The sequence below is a fragment of the Chaetodon trifascialis genome, chromosome 15, assembly GCF_039877785.1.
Source record: "Chaetodon trifascialis isolate fChaTrf1 chromosome 15, fChaTrf1.hap1, whole genome shotgun sequence".
NCBI lineage: Eukaryota > Metazoa > Chordata > Actinopteri > Chaetodontiformes > Chaetodontidae > Chaetodon > Chaetodon trifascialis.
In genome coordinates this window covers 6,464,263-6,483,817 of record NC_092070.1, presented here as the reverse complement: position 1 = coordinate 6,483,817, position 19,555 = coordinate 6,464,263, and the positions used below count along the sequence as shown (strand labels likewise).

Sequence of the window (19,555 nt, the reverse complement as noted above, 5' to 3'; positions counted from 1 at the left end):
CACGCCACACACACACACACACACACACACACACACACACACACACACACACACACACACACACACACACACACACACACACAATTCAGCCAAGCAAAACCCTTCAAATGATCAGTTATGGAACAAGGTGCATACAATCAGATTCCCTGTAATTGACTTTTTTTAATCAATGCTCGTGTCAGCACTCTGGGCTGGTCTGTGTGCAGCTGCTGAGTAGCTATGACACATCACTTTTGGAGGCTCTCTATTGGCTGATTCCATGCGTAGACATGATTGTAGACCTTAATCTACAACACACAGGAGGCAAAACAGTCAGTACGGACGAATCACACTTAAAAAGTTCATCACTGGAGTTTTTCACAATGATGACTGAACTCCGGTCACAGTTTATCCAAATAATGACGAAATGAAAACACAGAATCCACCAACATGCACCTGTTGAAAATGCTTTAATCCACTCGTACAGTCACCCTGATCAAATACAGATGATACATTGGTATAAGTAGGCACAAACAGAGCTGGCAGTTCTCTGTGTAGAAGTAGGCACACACAGTATTACTGGAAAATAACCCCATGATGCTGGACAGCTCAACGTGGAGCGCTCACACAGCAGAGCGCCGCCCTCCTGCACCCGTTTAACACTGCACACGAGCAAGAAGTGCAGATGAAATGAATTTCCCTCATCCAATCAAGTACAACGTCAAACAATGCACAAATGAAGCTTCCGCGTCAGGAGCCTACGAGTCTAAGCGAGAAACCTAATGTTAGAAGTCTGTCTATGATCTCTTCCACTGTAATCAGCAATCACACCAACTGTATGAGGAAGCCTCCCACATTTCAACAGAAGTAAACTATGAGATCACTGAGACGTCCTCCGATTTAACCCTAACCTGTCACCTCAGGACATCCGCCATGTCTCCTCTGACGTGTCCTGACTGTTAAACAAGGAGAATAAGAACATCACCTGACTTTCCCTCTGCTCACTGCGCCCAATAACATCCCTCATTCAATCCTCCCTATTCGATCATCCGATACTCCCTTCTTACCCCCTCCCGCTTTCCCACCCGCCTTGGCCCGCCCCCGCTGGGGTCAGCGCTCAGCTGCTGACGACGTGTCCCGACCAGGTCTCATGTTTGGTTCCCGGTTTGAGATGGGTTATGGTCACCTCCACTGCCTGGACCTTCTCGTGTTTGGGAGGGATGGAGCAGATTTTGTAGCTCACCTCGTCGCCTTCCACCGGCACATACTCGCCCTCGATGCTGGAGGAGACGGAAAGAAAGATGGAGATTCATGAGTTACATAATACAACAGCAGAATACTACTCTACACACAGACATCTGCACCCACTCAGTTTAGTTTCAGGATGAGAAAAATTACGGCGGCGTCACCACAGCTGGAAAAACAAAGGAAATGGTTCTATTTTCCAGCCAATAGCAGCAATGCAAGTTAAAGCAGCTGAGCTTTGCACGGCAAAATCTGTACGTCAGACATCTTTCTCATGGTTTAACTGCTAATATTTTCACTGAGCTCCAGTACTGATGGTGAAGCGGTGGAGGCACAGAGCCAAGCATCAGATTTTCCTGAAACTAAATGACCTGCGATCTTTGAAAACAGCACACACTGAGTCCTCAAAGATCACTCCAACCATCTGGAGGAAAACATTTTTCTGTTGGCTCGATAAAAACCCGTTTAACCTGTTTCTGTAGATGCGACTGTGAGGTAAGACACGCACACAAAACATTAACAAACTGTATGAAAATATAAAATACAGGGGAGAGGCATGAATATATGCAAACAGAATATTTTTGACTCGCACGCACACACATGCACGCACACACAGAGAGCTTCCTTTAGCCAATTGGAGAGGAACAAGGACTCAAACAGGAAGAGAGAAACAGAGTCTGTCCACTATTTTATTACATTCTGTCTTACTGTATCCACTGTGTTGCTGTGTTTTATGTGTTTGTCAGTGTTTAAGTGTATGTGTGTGTGCATGCATACACTGCTGACGTCATTGCGCTTTAAGCCTGTGGGTGATAACAAAGGCACTATGGTGAAGGTCATCAGATATTCTGCTGTCCTCCTACACACATCCACAGCTCCTGTCATTCCTCTGTGTGTGTGTGTGTGTGTGTGTGTGTGTGTGTGTGTGTGTGTGTGTGTGTGTGTGTGTGTGTGTGTGTTTCCCTCTATTTCCTACACAGACACGGACATAGTTTGATGTCAGTGATTAAATCAAAGCAGCCCTCTCCAGGCCTCTTTACTCTTTACTTAACTTTTTTCTCCACTGTGCCAAACCCTCCTGAAATACCATTTAAACCATCCCAAAGTAACAACTGGCCTTCCAATTAGAAAACGATTTCTACTAAAAAGTGACGCAGTGCATAAATAAAACACTGTGGAAATGATTACAATGAATGAATTAAAATGAGTTTGTATTTTTACATTTGTTACGCATACATATTTATTCAAATCACATTCACTCAAGTTATGAATCAGCAGTATCTTATTATAACATCTGTAAACATTTCATCAGCTCCATTTCCTTTCCACATTTGTAACAACTGTGTGTGTGTGTGCGCGCGCGCATGTGTGTGCCTGAGAAGGCCACTTGTCCGCCGTGCTATAATGTGAGGAGTTTCTCTGACCTTTAACAAACTCACACACACACACACACACACACACACACACATCCCTCTCTCTGAGAGGCTTGCCTGTAACTGACAGCTGCAACAAGTACTCTGCTTTCAGATGTCGCCGTCATGGCTCTTCTTCTCACTGTGTGTGTGTGCGTGCACGTGTGTGTGTGTTTGTGTGTGTGCTCTCACTCTTGAATTGAACTGTTTCCGACCTTGCCAGGAAACTTCCACACACACACACTCACTTACTCTGAGATGTGGACAAAGATGTCTTTGCCCCCGTCGGATGGCGTGATGAAGCCATGGCCTTTAGAGCGGGAGAAACATTTACACACGCCGGTAAACATCGGACCCTCTGATGCACGAGCCGTCCTGTACACACACACACACACACACACACACACACACACACACACACAGATACAGAGCAGCGTTAGCGTTAAGCCGGAGCACAAATTAAAGTCCAATATTCAGCAAAACAGTGAGCTAAAAGAGGCTAAAAAGCTGCTGAGTCCAGTGAGCATTCTGTGTGTTTATCACCATGAGAGACCCTTTCACATCACATATGGTCATTTGATCCATTGTTACTATAAGCCTATTAATCAGTGCAGCCTTAGAGAAGAGCGCCGTGTGTGTGGGCGGAGAGGACTGGAGTGTGTCAAGTTGTTTTAACAAAGAGGACAGTTGTCCAGCACAGTTAGTTCTTTTTCTAATTCAGCAACAATGCAACTTAGCCAACAGGGTACAAATGCAGAGATATTAACTCATGATTGGATGTTTCATGTCTGCATTATGTGACATGCAGGCTTGCACCGCCATTCATCTTCTGCAATCAGTGCATGTACGCATGGCTTTTAATGAGTGCAGTCGAAATGGTAGCTGCTCTGAACGCACACAGCTTTTTCAGCATGATGGATGATTCCTTGCTCACTCCTGTCTTGAGCGTATAGTCACTGTAAGTGTGTGTGTGGATTGACCTTGTTTACACTTTGGATTTCTGCTTGTAGGCAGCAGAAACTGCTCCAAAAAGAAAGTGTCCTGCGCTGGTTGGCCGTTCCTACACGGCTGCCTTTAACTACACTGAAGAGTTAGCATGACACCTTCTACCATTAACTACTGAATTCATTAAGCTGCACTTACTATGCTGGAGACATAGCAGCCACTACGACACTCGCTTCACTGGCTCATTAGGCTGTTTCATCTCGTGTGATTCAACAGTGTGTGTGTGTGTGTGTGTGTGTGTGTGTGTGTGTGTGTGTGTGTGTCCTCACGCTGAGCAGGTCCTGTTTCTGCGTGTGGGCAGAGGGCTGGGGATGAGGTAGCCTCTCATGGGGGATGGCGAGCGGTCTCTGTGTCTGCAGGCTGGAGGCTGCAGAGTCTCTGATGGGACAAAGTGTGTGTGTGTTACATCATGATGAATAACACACAGCAGGACGGTGTGTCGCTGTGTCGGCTCTATACTTCAATACTTTCATTTAACAATATCAGACCAAATCACCAGTACAGTGACCAATCTGCTGACTGCTGTAAGATATACCATGACTGGCTTTTGTATATAGTAATAAATCTAGAGAACAATGTAAATAAAGGACAAGCTGAAGAAGGAGCCTGGATGCTTTGATTAGGAAGTTACTCTCATTATTTTGAATTTGCATCGTGGACTTGTTTGTTCAGGTTAAACTGGTGGCAGAAGACACCCACAGGTGGATGCGAATGGATGTTGCTGGGCAAGTTACTTTCAAAATGTAATATACACTACATATTACTGGTTACTGTCATTTCACAGTAATAAGTTAGCTTAAACAATAAAACAATCTGTATAATGCATCACTGACTATAACACTGGTTCAATCTCAGTCTTATTTGCTAAGACTTTAGCCTCCAGATCCACAGATAATATTGTTTTCACGGACACAGCAGTAAGCTGATCTTTATGTGGAGTTTAAGCTCTAAGACAGGTTCCGACACAGAGCTGTGCGTTTCCTCAACAGTCTCTGATCAATTCAAAATCTGTATTTACCTGCTGACAATGGAGAATGTGGGGATCTTGCAGAGGTTAGCGGAGGAGTCACTGGTCGTGACCCTTGGATGGGTGTGGCCTCAGAGGACATCATGGAAGAGGTGGAGTCAAAGGGTGGGGAGGAAGGAGAGGGCACAGCAGAGGGCGTTAAACACCTGGAGAGGAGGACAGAGGGAGAGATACAGAGTCTTTGAGTTGACTGCATTCCCTGCTTACAGGTGAGTCGAGTCATTCTGGAGAAAGACTGTTGATACATGTCAGCACGGTCCTCCAGCATCCGTTGTGTGTGTGCTCTGAAAAGTCATCTGGTTTTTGCACTCAGCACCTGGCTGGTAAGCGAGAAACAAGCTGCTCAGACTGAGCCACACAACACTGCTTCATCCAATTAGGAACAGGTGTAATGGCACCGTGAAGGAGGAGAGATGGTGCTACCATCATCTTTGTCCAGAATGACTCACCACTCCTTCAATACTTTGTAAAAAAAACACGTTTTTTTCAGTGTCTTTAAAAGCATCACCCCTGAAAAACAACCCCCTCCCCCATTAAAAAAAACCCCCACTGAATCAATGACCTGCTAGTGGCATTGTCAGAACCCGTGTTACCATGGCAACACCAATTTGAGGACAGGCCACCGCCGCCGCCAATGCGACTTGAGAGAGAAGGAGAACAGTCCCCTCATTCACCTCGGCCCAGGACTTACATCACCAGTTATTACATCGCAAGCTGTGTCCACCAATCAGGGGAGCGAGGAGAAGAAAACTTCCATTGATTTCAACTTTCCATTACTGTCCAAAGAGAGCTGGGGCTGGTAGACAAATATAATAAAAGGAAACAATGGCAGAGGCACCAGGAGCGGGTCAGTATTTCTCACTATTTCTGATGACAGAAGAGGAGGAAGCAGATTTTCCATTCTGCAGGTTCCCAAAAACAGACGGATTACATCCATGGTTCGAACAATGATAGTTACTCTAACTAATGATTAACTGATGAGTCCAGAGCTGCTTGGCGCAAACACATTTTAATCATTGAATCCTTCTTAGACACAAAAACAATTAGCTCTTGATGCATGAAGTGAAGATGTTTTTTTCCATCTACCTCCATCATCCAAAGTTTACTTCGTTAGCCTGCTGACATTAGTACTTATTAGCAAAGGTTAGCATGCTAACATGATAAAGTAAGATGAACTTAGTAAACACATACCTGCTAAATACCAGCAGGTTAGCATGACACCGTGAGCATGTTAGCATGCTAAGCTAAGCATTTAGCTAAATGCATCACTGTGCTTAAGAACAGCCTCACAAAGCTGCTGTAATGACTGTAAAGCCTTATTTTAAATCTTTTAACGATGCCAGCTGCATACAATTAGCTTCCTTTGCGCTAACTGTGAGAGCCTTTGTTAGTGTTTGTTTTGATGGATTACAGTAACTAGCTCTGTGGAAGCCGGTTTTTATCCTGGACGAGCTCTGATATCTGCTCATCCTGAGCAGGTTCTCTTGCGTCTGGTGCTTGTGGGTGAGAGTAATGCGGGTACCTATCCAGGAAGGTTTGCTCAGCGTTCACGACATGCAGACGGCTACACACACGTTGGCAACCAGAGAACAGGCTGAATGCGTCTTACAGTTTCGAAGCGCAGAGAGCAGAGCGTCTGATCTGTCTCAACTCAATAGATGAGAGGTTAATGTGATCACAGCCTCTCTGGACAGCGAGCTTCCTGGAGGAGGGCAGGGTTATGACAGACGACCCCTGCACACACATTCTCCCATACACACTGCACACACCCACACATATGTCTTCAATCATTTATTTTCACTGTGATATAGGCTCAATGAGGACACATCCACTCAAACGAGATCCCTTTTTTGATTTGTCGTGCAGCCAAAATTACTGAAGAGATCAACATAAAACAGGAAATAGCAAACAGTGACGGGCGTGGGGAGAGAGGGCTTTCAGAAGGAGCGCAGAGGGAGGAGGAGAATGAAACGGAAAAATGGCAGATAAGCATAAGATAGTGCCTGAGGGAGGCTTGGAAAGCATGATAAGGTGAGTACAGATTTAGCCTGGGATGTCTTACTCTCTGCTGCACGCCACTCAAACCCTGTGGAGTGTGAGGCCTGTCTCACATGTTTTTTTATTTCAGCTGATGTGACAGTGCTACACACGGCATGCTTATAGTAATGCAGCACCAATAATGTGAGAGCAGCAAGAATATCATAAATGGTTTTTTGTTTAAATCAACTGTGAGCGTAGCATTGTTTCAAGCATGAGTGTGAGAGGACAGACGTGATGACAGGCCTGTGTGTGTTTGTGCAAGCTGGCACCTGAAATGCATCCACAGTCTTGAATCCTGTGGATTCAAGACTGTCCCCCCCCCCCCCCCCCCACACACACACACCTGTTTAAGAAACTCATACAGAAGGACTTCAAACCACAATTGCTCTGTTGACGTAAGAGCTGCTGTGTAATTTTCCTCTTGGTAGAAACATTACAGTCTTCGCCCACAAGACTTTCAGTGTACACCTATTTAGGCCTCCACTCAGAGGTACTTCAAAGTATTTGGACATTTGTGGATCATTCATTCAGAATGAGACACAGGGTTTATCACCATGTGAGCAGACACTGTGGACTTCTGAAGGACATTAATCCACAAGAACAAGAAAGACACGTTACATTGAAGGTTGATTTGATCAGAAATCTTTGGAAAGCAGGACAGTAAACATTAGTATATTCAGGTATTTTGGAGCATGTGGACAAATATCTTTGTATCTATGAGTGCAATATGTAAGTAGGTGTGTGTATAATAGATATGCAACAGTGTACATGTATTCATATCTGTGTGTATATGCATGTGTTGGTATCTCTGTTCCTTTTATGTCTGTACATTTTTGAGTTTCATTTATACAGAAAAATCAGTCAAATACAAAATATAAAAGAACATCAGAATTTTGGGCTGCACAGGCCTAAACTGGATGTGTGCATATAACATTTGTTTAATCAATTAATCATTAATTAATTTGAATTATTCTATTATATTGCAATAAAAATCTAATTATTATTGTGTTAACATGAGTTCTGTTTGAACTGAATTATTCCATCATATTCTCACAGAAAGCCAAAATATACTATTATGTTTGCATGCAGTATTTTTTAGTATTGCGTATGCATGTTGTATGTGACAACTTTGACATTTTATATGTTTTGTGCGTTTTAAGTCATTAGGATTCATCTTCTGGTCTCAGTGTCTGTACAAACTTTGACAGCAGCCCATCGAATGGCTGCTGAGATATTTCAGTCTGGATCAAAGTGGACTCGGCCAAAAACAAACACAAACATTGCATAAATGTTGACAGAATATTAAACAGTTCCCACTGGATTTCACAATATCACACCAACACCGCTGTGCTACTTACTCACACTCTCTCTCTCTCTCTCACACACACTCACACACACACACACACACACACACACACACACACACACACACACACACACACACACACACACACACACACACACACACACACACACACACACACACTGTAACTTCCTTCATAACAGAATCAGTCATTATGACTGGATTCTTGATAATATGCTTTGTGCGGCTGGCAGGCTACCAGAAGGCACCAAAGCTTCACACTGAGATTTAAGACATTTCCTCATTCATGTTCATCAAATGCCTCTGTCTTAAATGTTTATTTCATATCCGAATATCAGTTAAACATTGAGAAAAATTGATTGTGGGCTGCAAAATGTTTAGAGAAAAAAGTCTGAGATTAAAAGATTATAGAAAAAAGTCAAAAGTAATGAGCACTTCTATAACAGTGGGTCAGCAGCTTTGGCAACTGGCTGCTTTTGAACTCTTTCTATATAAACACGGCATTGACTCTCTCTCTCTTTCACACACACACACACACACACACACACACACACACACACACACACACACACACACACACACACACACACACACACACACACACACACACACAATATCCAAGCTCTTTGTCATTCTCTCTCACACATTGGACTGGACTAAACCTGTGTCCTATGGAATTTTCCATTATAGCGCTCTCTGACCACCAATTCACGCTGAGACCCTGCTGATACAGCAAATACCAGCCCAGAGGGGCACGCACACGCACACACACACACACACACACACACACACCCACACACACACACACACACACAATTAATCATGTGTATCTGCCAATAAACATGCATGCATTAGCTCTCAGGACAACACACACACAATGCACACGCGCACGCACACAGAGTTTTGCTGAGACAAACACTAGCCATGTGATGAGGTTATTGTACTGGATGAGCACACGTTTCATGAATCCACGCACACTCAGCTCACAGGTTTAGAGTTTCAGCCTGGCACTCTCTATAAGACCATTCATCTAAAGCTGCATTCACAGAGAAAGGAGCGGAGTTTGCTCAGGGACAGTCCTTGAAGCCTTTGTATGTGTCCGTACTTTGTATTATGTGCTTATGAAAAGCAGTAATGCCACAGCAACAGCACCACGGCCTACTGTCTGGATGTAAAATCTACACTTTCTGCTTGAAACAGACAGATCTGTGTTGCATGTAGCAGTTAAAGCTTTTTTGGCCCATCAGCTGATTCCACAGTAAACAGCAAACACGTTCACTTCCTTTTCTTTCATGTTCATGTCCTGAAACGTCTCAGCAAATGTGTGAAGGAGTTTTCTTAGACACACTAGCTCACCTTTTACTACAAAAAAACAAACAAACAAAAAGACAACACTCTACTTTATTGACAGTCGCCATGATGCGCTGGCGTGACACCAACCTCTAGGCGTGCTGTGTACAGGGACAACTTGGAAGAACGTGTTAGTCTACTATTTCGTGTTATTTCCGTTATCACTGGAAAAAAAATGTAAGAGCTTTTTTGCATTTATGAATTGCCTCGCAGGCCGGATCAAATGGTTTCACAAGCCGTATGCAGACCGGAGTGCCCCCACTTTAAAGGAACAGTTCAACTTCTTCTGAAAAGAGCTTATTTGCTATTTTAAGGCAACTTTAAGTATAAAAATGACAAGTTGCAGTTTTACAGGCAGTCAAGTACCAGACTGTTTGTTGGTCGAGAGCAGTAACTTCCTTTGGACAGAGCTAGCCTAGCTATTTCCCCATGCCTTCAGCTGCACCTGAAAATGCTAATTAAAGGTGAAATGCTAGTAAACGCTCAACAGGTCATGCAACATTGCTGAGACTATTAGAGTGCATGCATGCAAGCATGAGGGCACACCAACACAGACTGGAAACACTGTCTGAATTGTAATAATGAAGATACAAAAGCAGGTTGACTAAAGCAGGAGGGGGCCGAACAGGATGACAGAGTGAGGAACTGAAACTTAAACACAGTCATCAAAAGCGCTCTCTTTTCCTGCAGCCTTCTTCATTCTGCATCCTCTGCCTCTCGCAGCAGCTCTCTCACACGTTGGCTCACTTCCTTGTTCACCCCCGGGGAAAACAGACAGGAGATGAAATGTCAACAAGGACAAGATGACACGAAAGCAAGCTGAGGACAGAAAGCTGAATATGGACTCACACAGACTTCACAGAGTGAGACGCAGCTCTCCTGTAGTTACACGCTGGAGAAGATTTGTAGTGGACGAGCACATTTTTACTGTGGGCGACAACTTTGTGCAGGTAATACAAGACAAAGATAAAGCAGTCTTTGCTTCTGAACTGTAGGTTAAATCATTTTACCTTAAGGTTTACTGAGAAGCTGCACTTTGATTTGAGAAGCAGTTTAAGGAACCTTTCTACATATTAGCACTTAATGCTTCTTCTCTTTCTGGGTTAGATGACAAAATTGATATCAGTCTGAGGTCTGTAAGTATGAAACTAATGCCAGCAGCTGGCTAGCTTAGCTTAGCTTAGCTACCTGCCTCAATTTCACCTGATGTCAAAAAGTAAAATCTGTCAAAAATAGTTGGATTTTTCCCATTTTATTTATAACTGCAATTATATCTTATTTAAATGTCATTTCTCTACATGATGTTTTTCATCCACATGTCAAGAAAAAATTTGGTCAAGAAAATACTGAATACTGCTCATTTTTTTTGGAACTATATAATTTCCTGTGTGAAACAGCTCTGCTTTCTTCCCATGAATGCTAACGTTATCTTTCATACCAAGTACTGGTCCAGTGTCTGAAAGTCAGCGCGTCCCTTTAAACTACCTCTTAGTTAGGGAAGGTGAGACTTCTCCATGTGCTGTTTCCACACAGTCATTAAAAATAAATACATTAATCTGCTGCAATGGAGAAGATGAAGATATAAAGATTATTTTCGTTAATGATTCATCTGATCCTTCGATCTAGAAACGTCAATAAGTGGGCTCTGGTTAGGCGACTGAAGATTTGAAGGCTCTGCACTGAGCAGCTTTAGACACATTATACATCCAGTGCTGAGACATGGAGGCAGAAAGCATTAACCTCAATCAGAGACAGAAACTGTGTGTTTGCAAGTCAGTGTGGGCGTGTGTGTGCACAGTCCTCTGCGTGCAAGGCCAAATCTGATATGTGTGTGACAAGAGATGGTCCCGATCCTACAATTTGATGACTCATCCTCTGATGTGCGTCAATGCAGCATCTCTCATATTTCAATCATGCACATATTCATGACGGCTGAATGTACAGTGAGATTCACACCAGCAGACTCCTTCCTGGACTGGTCTTCATGAGGAGGCCTGCTGTCATGTCCATTTGCATGTTCCAGCCCAAATAACTGGGCTCCTGTTCCTCCAAATGCAATTCAGTACTATCATGACACTTGGGCGCCAATCTGATGTTGATTCTACAAGAATTACGACCCCCTATTACAATTTATTGCAATTTTTTGTTGCTTTATTATTACTAGACCGTGGGAAAAAGTTGAATCATAAACTTCTAAAATTGTTTTTTGAAGTAAATTGCTCCATTTATCTGTTCTTGCTCAAGCTAGTGCCATAAGAAAACAAACGTGTTATTCAGGAAGAAACGCAAGATGTTAAATCAAGATTTCCAGGCCTTTATGTGCCCTTTCCATGTGCTCTAAGTCTACGGATGAAGGTGAGTCATTTCATCCATAAAAATCAAAAGAGTTAGTTCATTTGACCAGATGATTTATTCATGTGGGAGCTTCTTCGAGGAGTCAAAGCACGGCCTTTGATCAAAATTTTTTTTTTTTAACCTCACCTTTTGTTATGAACCTTTGAGTTCATGGAAATGAAACTCCTTTCACTCAGCTAGAAACAAAGCAGAATAATGAATGTTTGCTCAAAAAGAAATGTGCACTTCAGCCAGCTTTTCATCTCTAAGACGAAATTAATCCTGTGTGTCAGTTGACAGTTCCACCCTCTCCTCAGGGTGTCACACATAAACCTGATGACCGCCTCTTCCTGATCCAGCAGGAAAAAGGAAGCAGCCAGGTTTCCTCCTGTGCAACCACCAAACAGGGGAATGCTTTAGCTGTTACAAGGTGTGATTTGGTCATTTTGGGGCTCTCTAAAAGTCCTTATGTGTAGAGTTTTATATGATCTTTCAAGCTCTTCTGACTGCACAAGTCAAGAAAAGTGAGACACTGCCTATTCCTATGAAGGCTGCTCAGTGGAGCATGAAGGAAAAAAGAAGGATGGGAGTCCACTTCACTATTCCTCACGCGATGGGGATGAGACAGGGAAAAGAATCAACGGGTGGGACCAGAATCCAAATAACAAGAGGCTACGTCAGGTTTTCTATGTAAATATGCTGTTCTGGTGTGAATAAATGCTGCCATTTAAAACACTGTCGTTAATTAATGGCCCTGCTTTTCTACTGTTCCCTTTTTCTTTCCTCCTGGACTTCTGCTTGTGAAATTCAAGAAATTCTTCTAATGAGAAGTGATATCTAGTCAGATTAATGCGCCCTGAGAAACGTGCTTTGTAATCAGTGTCACAGCAGAGGTTCAGTTCAATAAATCTACTAAATGGAGGACGTTTGGGTGTCTCTGCGTTAGCCATCACTCGGCTATTAGAGGGATGCTTCTATCATGATATCTCACTGCATTAGATGGTGAGACTGAGGCTGAGATGAGCTGTTACTGAGCCATTACGGCACTGTGCACGCTACCATTAGACAAAAAGGACACTCTGAGGCAATGAGACCACTGACATTTCTTACTGAACGCGTTTTCCCATAAGCTGCCACATACACTTCAGTTTACCTTATGAAAACATGTTTTGCAAGCCAAGCTCCACTTCAACAAACATGAGGTGTGCTGTTTGCCATTGGTTTATATCACTGTAAACTGGATATCTTTGGCTTTTAGACTGTGGGAAAGAAAAAATATAATGGGCACGTTTCACCGTTTTCTAAAATGCACCTGCGTTCGTTTGTGAGGCAGCAGAGGTGCCGCAAATGATCAGAACAATGGTAGTACAGCATGGTATCATAAACATACTGCTGTATGGGAAGAAAGGCTACACGGAGAGAGAGAGAGAGAGAGAGATGATCCCTTCATCCATTACTCAATGCTGTGCTTGTTACAGCATCAACAGCAGAGCCGCCCAGCAGGGCCTGGATCCAGCTGACGAGTTAAAGATGACAATGGCTCCTCTCTTCTCCTCAGTATTGTTGTGGCCAAAAATAAGAGAAAATGTTTACTGGATGCTCCTAATTGGACTTTGAATGGGCTACAAACAGGCTTGTACCACTTTTAAGTTCATGACCAAAAATAATTCATGAAGTCAGAAAGTGTCATTTTAACCTTTTTCTTTAAAAACTTGCTGAAACTTTCTGAATTTACAAAAAAAAAAACCTCATGCTGTTATTTATTGTCCTACAGTGGTGATCAGTTTTGAAATCATCGCCTTTTCCCTGCATGGACTCAAGCCCGGGTCGGGTGACCTGAGCTGATGGGAGTCATGGACTGTTGTAAGGGAGTACATTAGCTAACATCAGCTGCCATAAGCGACTGGTCATTCCAGGCCAAGTAAGGCTGCAGCACCAAGAGTTAAAGATCCCCCAGAAGTCTCTGAAGTTGGTTCAGAGCAGATGACCGGGGAACAGAAAACATACCCCTTTAGAGAAATGATGTGGAGCGATCACACAAAACATAATTGGTCTTACTGAATAATACTTCTGAAACAATAAATCGAATTCAGAATTCAGGGTTGCTTTAGCTTATTGACTTGAACATTTGACGGGATGTGACATCACTCTGATGTTTGTGAAATGTGACATGTTCCCAGGATTCTGGTATATCTGGTACTGTGTTGATAAGATTTGTTGGACGACAAAGTGGGCAGAGTGCTGGACAGAGAAAAAGCAGACCCTGGCGAGACTGACAGCTAAAGAACAACAGCGGTCAAGCTCGAGGAGAGACGAACAGGAGAGGAGATAAAGTTTTGCTCTCTTGGGAGTTTTCAGGGAGACATGACTGCAGCACAACCTCAACACAAGAAAGACTGTCAGTGCCTTTATGAGATTATGTATTATAGTACTCTAAATAGTGTGTACAACTACATAAAGGTATCCTCATGTGCATATTCTATACTGTGTGTGCTGCAGAAAGAAAAGCAGGATGGTCAACAAAGACAGCGAGCCCCACACAGCCCACATGACCAACAATGAAACCTGATCTTGTGTGTGTCCTGCCCTGTCCTGTGCGGTACCATCACCCTGCACAATTCCACTTTACTCCATGCAGATATGTTTACACACTGCCCTGCAGAATACCTCTTTCCCACAGTGTAATACGACACCTTGAATGGTTATAAACCTCTGAGTTACAAGTGATTTATCAAGTATTTTTCCAATTAATGTCAGGAAACAAAGCCCAGTCTCACCTCTTCCAACAGTTCAAAACCCAAAGATATTCAATTGACAATGACATTAAAGGAGAAAAGCAGTAAATCCTCACATTAGAGAAGCTGAAAAATGCCTTTAGTCCTTTCCAATGCTGTAGTAAGGATGACTGAAAGCAGGTCATCTGCTCTCCCTCCACGTGGGAGACAAGATATTAAGACAGCTTAATGACATCTTGCGATGAAAGACCTCTCGACTGCTTCCACAGTCTGCTTATCTTTGAAGATGCCAAATGTTGTACAGGCATTGTGGCTCGACCTTTGACAAAATCACCCCCTCTGGCCAAAGTCAACATGAGGGATCCAGACCAAACACAGCCCTGCAGTAAAACACGCTGGTGGGGACGTGTTGTTTGAGGTACTCGTTTTCATCGTATGAAATACGATGCAGGAAGTCTAATTGGAGTGACAGATTAATGTGTTTCAAGGCTTATCAGACACCAAAAAACAACAGAGGTTTATCATACTCAAAGACAAGACTTTAGTGCGACAATCACGCGATAAACAGTAGAAATGCTCTGTTCATGTTACACAGTAATCCACTGAGAATATGCACTTGGATCGTTCCATTTCTAACAAGCACTGATGCAATGAGGTACAAAACCAGCAGCACATTAATGAGTGTGAGGAGAGGAAGTCATCGGATTATGACTTGACACTGTGCATCCCATCATCCAAATGAATTACATGCAACTAGAGCCACAAGAAAAATCAACTACAATAATAAGATTTGATTTCAGTTGACAGCTAATAGCTATGTCTCAACATTTCTTCAATAGATGCAAATTTTCACTCTGATCTCTCACCGCTTCAGGCTGAAACATAGCATGTCACTACTAGACTCGGTTGGTTAAAAAATAAGAGACGGCATGGAGGAGAAATCTGATTACAGACCAGCTGATTTTCTGTTCTGGTTTCCCCATATAAGCTGGTCTCTTGTGTCCATGCAAAGGTAGCGTATAGCTAAGGTATAGTCAGCCATGACAGTTGATGTTGCTTGTGCTAACACGTAGAGCCACTGAAAAAGAAGTCAATAATGTCACTGAGGCTGCAGTAAAGCGGTTATTTATTCACATGCAAAGCTTGATGACTGTCACTGAGCAGCACTGGTTTAGCAAAGGATGACCCCGTTCAACGGTGTCCCTTCACACATACGTTTCTCAGAGAATAACCTTGAGTGATGTGGAGATAAGCACAGAAAAAAACCTCCAGAAGCCATTCCAGTGGGCGAGTGGAATCTGCCCCTTAGGCAAACAACAAGTAATAAACACAAGAGCGCGCACACGTGCACACACACACACACACACACACACACACACACACACACACACACACACACACACACACACACAGAGGTGAATGAATGCAGATGCAGCCACAGCAGCATAACTCGCTCCTGTTAAATCCTGTTTTATCTTCCTGCTTCATTTACATGTTGTATCAGCTGCTGCCATTCACATTGTGTCTCCTTTACTGTGGAGTGGTTTCACCTTCTGCACAAACGCACACGCTCTGCCATCGAACAGCAACGTGCTTTTGTCAATTGCTTTTACTGCAAATACCGAGTCTATTAACCGTCAGAAAACTAAGTGGCAAGTAGTTTGATAATCACTTAGGTTATTTTTCAAGCAGGACTGGCTTCTCCAATGTGAGAATTCTGATGCTTGTCTCTGTTTTATCTAACTGAGACTATTTCTGCAGAGCAGGACGAAGGACTGACAGAGAGCTTCATCACATGATGCAACGACAGTCACCTGAAGCTCAGTATCAGCAGAACCAATGAGCTGTGGTGGACTACAGTGCTTCAAATATGGATGTTGGTGCCAAGAAGCTACGAACTCTTAAAAGTAGATGCTTCACACACATCTTCAAGCAGCAGAGAGAGCACAGTTTGAAGGTGGACACACAAGATTAGTGTCACCGATTCAGTATCTGACAAATGTGAACTATGGTCACAGCCTCCCGCTCTGTTCCTGAGTTATGGTGCTGAATAAAGGCCAGAACATTATGACGTCACGGTGAAGTTGACCTTTTGGATATAAAATATAAAATATCATCACGTCATCATTTTCTCCTATGAAACATTAGCGTGAAATTGTGTCATAATTTGCGTATGAATTCTCAAACTGTGGCCAAAGACGCCCTTCGTGATGTCACAGTGACCTTTGACCATCAAAATCTAATCAGTTCATCTTTGAATCCAACTGGATGTTTGTGCTAAATTTGAAGACATTGTCTCAAGGTGCACCTGAGACATCCTGAGAAGGAGATGGACAGGCAGACAACCCAAAAACAGCCTCACTCTTCTTCTGCGTTATTAAATCTCTTTTCCTACCTGTCCACTTGTTTATGCTCAAACTTCTTTTCATATTCAGCCATCTACTACCTGCCACCCACTCCCCTCTCTGTCCCTCTCTCATTGTCATTGCTTTATTGCCTCCAGCCAGCACCCACAGGGGACTATTACAGCAGATCATATTGCACAACAACATACAGGGCCTCCACAACAAGCTCCGTCTCCTGACTTCATGGCTGTAAAAGACATGGCCATAAAAACCACAGTGAGTCTTTAAAGAGGCATAACAGTACAGTTAACAGCACGTTGGCCATTCTGAAAGCAATCATTTATGACAGAGTAGACAATTGCATGCCTTTGGCCTTGTAATAATACCAAGACCTTGCAGTGTCATGGCTAAGTGGTCAGGCTAGATGATACAGTGGCATGTAGTACACACGCATCCTGACATCAGATGCATTTACTGCATACAAGAACATGTGAGATACGTATATGTAACGCACCTCTTAAGGTGGTGAAAACCTCAAGTACATTGTGTACAACAGTCATGGCAACAGGCATGTCTATCAAGTACATTTACATGAGGCTTACCAGCCATGAGGCTTCAGAATAGTTTCCTCCTTGATAGTTTTCCAGAGTTAGAAAATCCTCTCTGTAAGTATTACAAACAGTAGTGCAGTGTTTTGGCATCTGATAAGTCTTCTAAACGCATTAATCTGTTACTCAAACTGGACTTCCTGGATCGTTTCTCATCATCTCACTGGTACCATAAACAAAACGCCCCCACCAATGCAGCCCCCTGCCTTGTTTTAATGCTGGCCTGTTTTCAGTCCGAACCTCCACTCAGTCCTCCGCTGGAGCTTGGAGTGTGTTCACCTGACTTCATGGCTGTAAAAGACATGGCCATAATGTGTGTCCAATGTATGTTCACATTGGAAAAGTGGCAAAATAAAGTATACTGAAAACACTTAAACACAGACTAAAACACTCGGTTCTTGTGTGGGCTGGTGATATACAATTTTCTCCCACAATGCAAGGCTCAAAGGAAATGGGAAGCTGCTCGCGGCTAGAAGAAATTTAAACTAAATGTGGATGGTGGTGAAACAGCTCCAGGAACACCTCAGAAATGAACTATCGCAAATTTGGGAAAACATTTTGTTGTCACCATGTAAAGCTTAATTGCTGATTATCTAGTTTATTATGTGCTGAAATTCTATAAAGATTACTACATACTGTATTCAGTTAGGACAGTCCTGCTACCCAAGTCACGTGACCTTGTGAGGGAGCTGAATTGCATGAAATATACGACCAACTCTACAGTTTACTCAGTTTGTCTGAAGGCCATCTTCCCTCTAACTAACAGGCCCTGAACAAGCTAAAACATGCAATGATATACATGCGCGTGTTCAGCCAGTGCAGTAAAACTGTCGCGAGAGGAACAGAAGTTCAGAACAGTAAATCTGTCTTTGTGCAAATCTGTGTGCAGATCTGAGGAGGGTGGGGTGGGGTGGGGGGGCACCTCAACCTTTCAGAGCCAGCCACATCCTGACTAAAACTGTGCCATGATAGCCAGCAGTCACCAGCTTTCATTAGAGATCTGGAACTTTTTTTGTCTTTACCAGAGACACACCAACGACCAAGCTCACACACATCCCATGCCCATCACATCAGCTGCTTTTCTGTTTCAACCAACAACAGGCCTGAACCAGGGCTCAAAAACAAGGGCTTAACCTCCACCTCTGCTCTCCTGTGTGATTAATGTGCACACACACACACACACACACACACACACACACACACACACACACACACACACACACACACACACATACACAAACAAACACTCATCCTATAATGACCTGCTGAAAGATGCTGGCAACATCCCGCAGCTCTGAAGCTCCCACAGAAGCTCATCTTCCAGCACTTCATTAAGTCAGAATGAGAGGTCTGTGCTGAGAGAAAACATTTTCAAGTCTCTGAATGAATACACACACACACACACACACACACACACACACACACACACACACACACACACCATCGGCTCAGATTTGCATGGAGAGGTAATTGGATGACAGACTGAGAGTATATATACACACACACACACACACACACACACACACACACACACACACACACACACACACACATCCTCTTTCTTCCTGAGGTTGGCTGGCGTCCCCTTGCTTGTTTGCCCCCACCTCCCAAGGAAATGAACGCCCCAGGAAAACACAATCCGTAATGGAAAGGAGAGTGTGGGAATCAGAGGACCTGAACGCCGCTTAGTTGGAAAGAGAGATGAGATGACAACGTCGACAGCAACCCCGTTTTCCACTTTGACCACAAAACATAATCATTAATGTCATATAAACTAACTCTTTAGTTAATAGCACTTACCCTAAAACTTGACAACCATGTTATGATAGAATTTGACTAAGCTAACTGCTGGGAGAGTTTGCCGTGTGGCGTTCACGGAGGAAAAACTGTCAGTTTGTTGTTTTTGAGCGTTTGAATGCATCACTCACCTTGTCTCCTTCACGACTTCTCGACAGACGGATGTTCTTGAGCCGAACAAAATGTGTCCAAAAAGACAAAAACAACAAACTTTGTGGGGACTTAACCACGGTTTGCTGGTCCCTCCACTGCACAGGACGTACTTGGTATGAGGTTCAGTGGGCAAAAGTCACGACAGCGTAAATACTTTCTCTCCCTCTCTTTCTTTCTCTCTCGCTCTGTTTTTGAGAGGGC

General features: G+C 43.3%; 1 protein-coding gene across 1 annotated transcript; it reads right to left on the bottom strand.

The window, feature by feature from the left end:
* Positions 1 to 432: 432 nt before the first annotated feature.
* On the bottom strand, positions 433 to 19,487 carry carhsp1 (calcium regulated heat stable protein 1). The gene is made up of 5 exons (XM_070980599.1): positions 19,333 to 19,487; positions 4,660 to 4,814; positions 3,911 to 4,019; positions 2,889 to 3,011; positions 433 to 1,259 (listed from the first exon to the last, which is right to left on the bottom strand). Exons 2-5 carry the CDS (start codon positions 4,751 to 4,753, stop codon positions 1,097 to 1,099), a joined length of 489 nt encoding a protein of 162 aa, XP_070836700.1. The 5' UTR covers positions 4,754 to 4,814; positions 19,333 to 19,487; the 3' UTR covers positions 433 to 1,096.
* Positions 19,488 to 19,555: the final 68 nt, after the last annotated feature.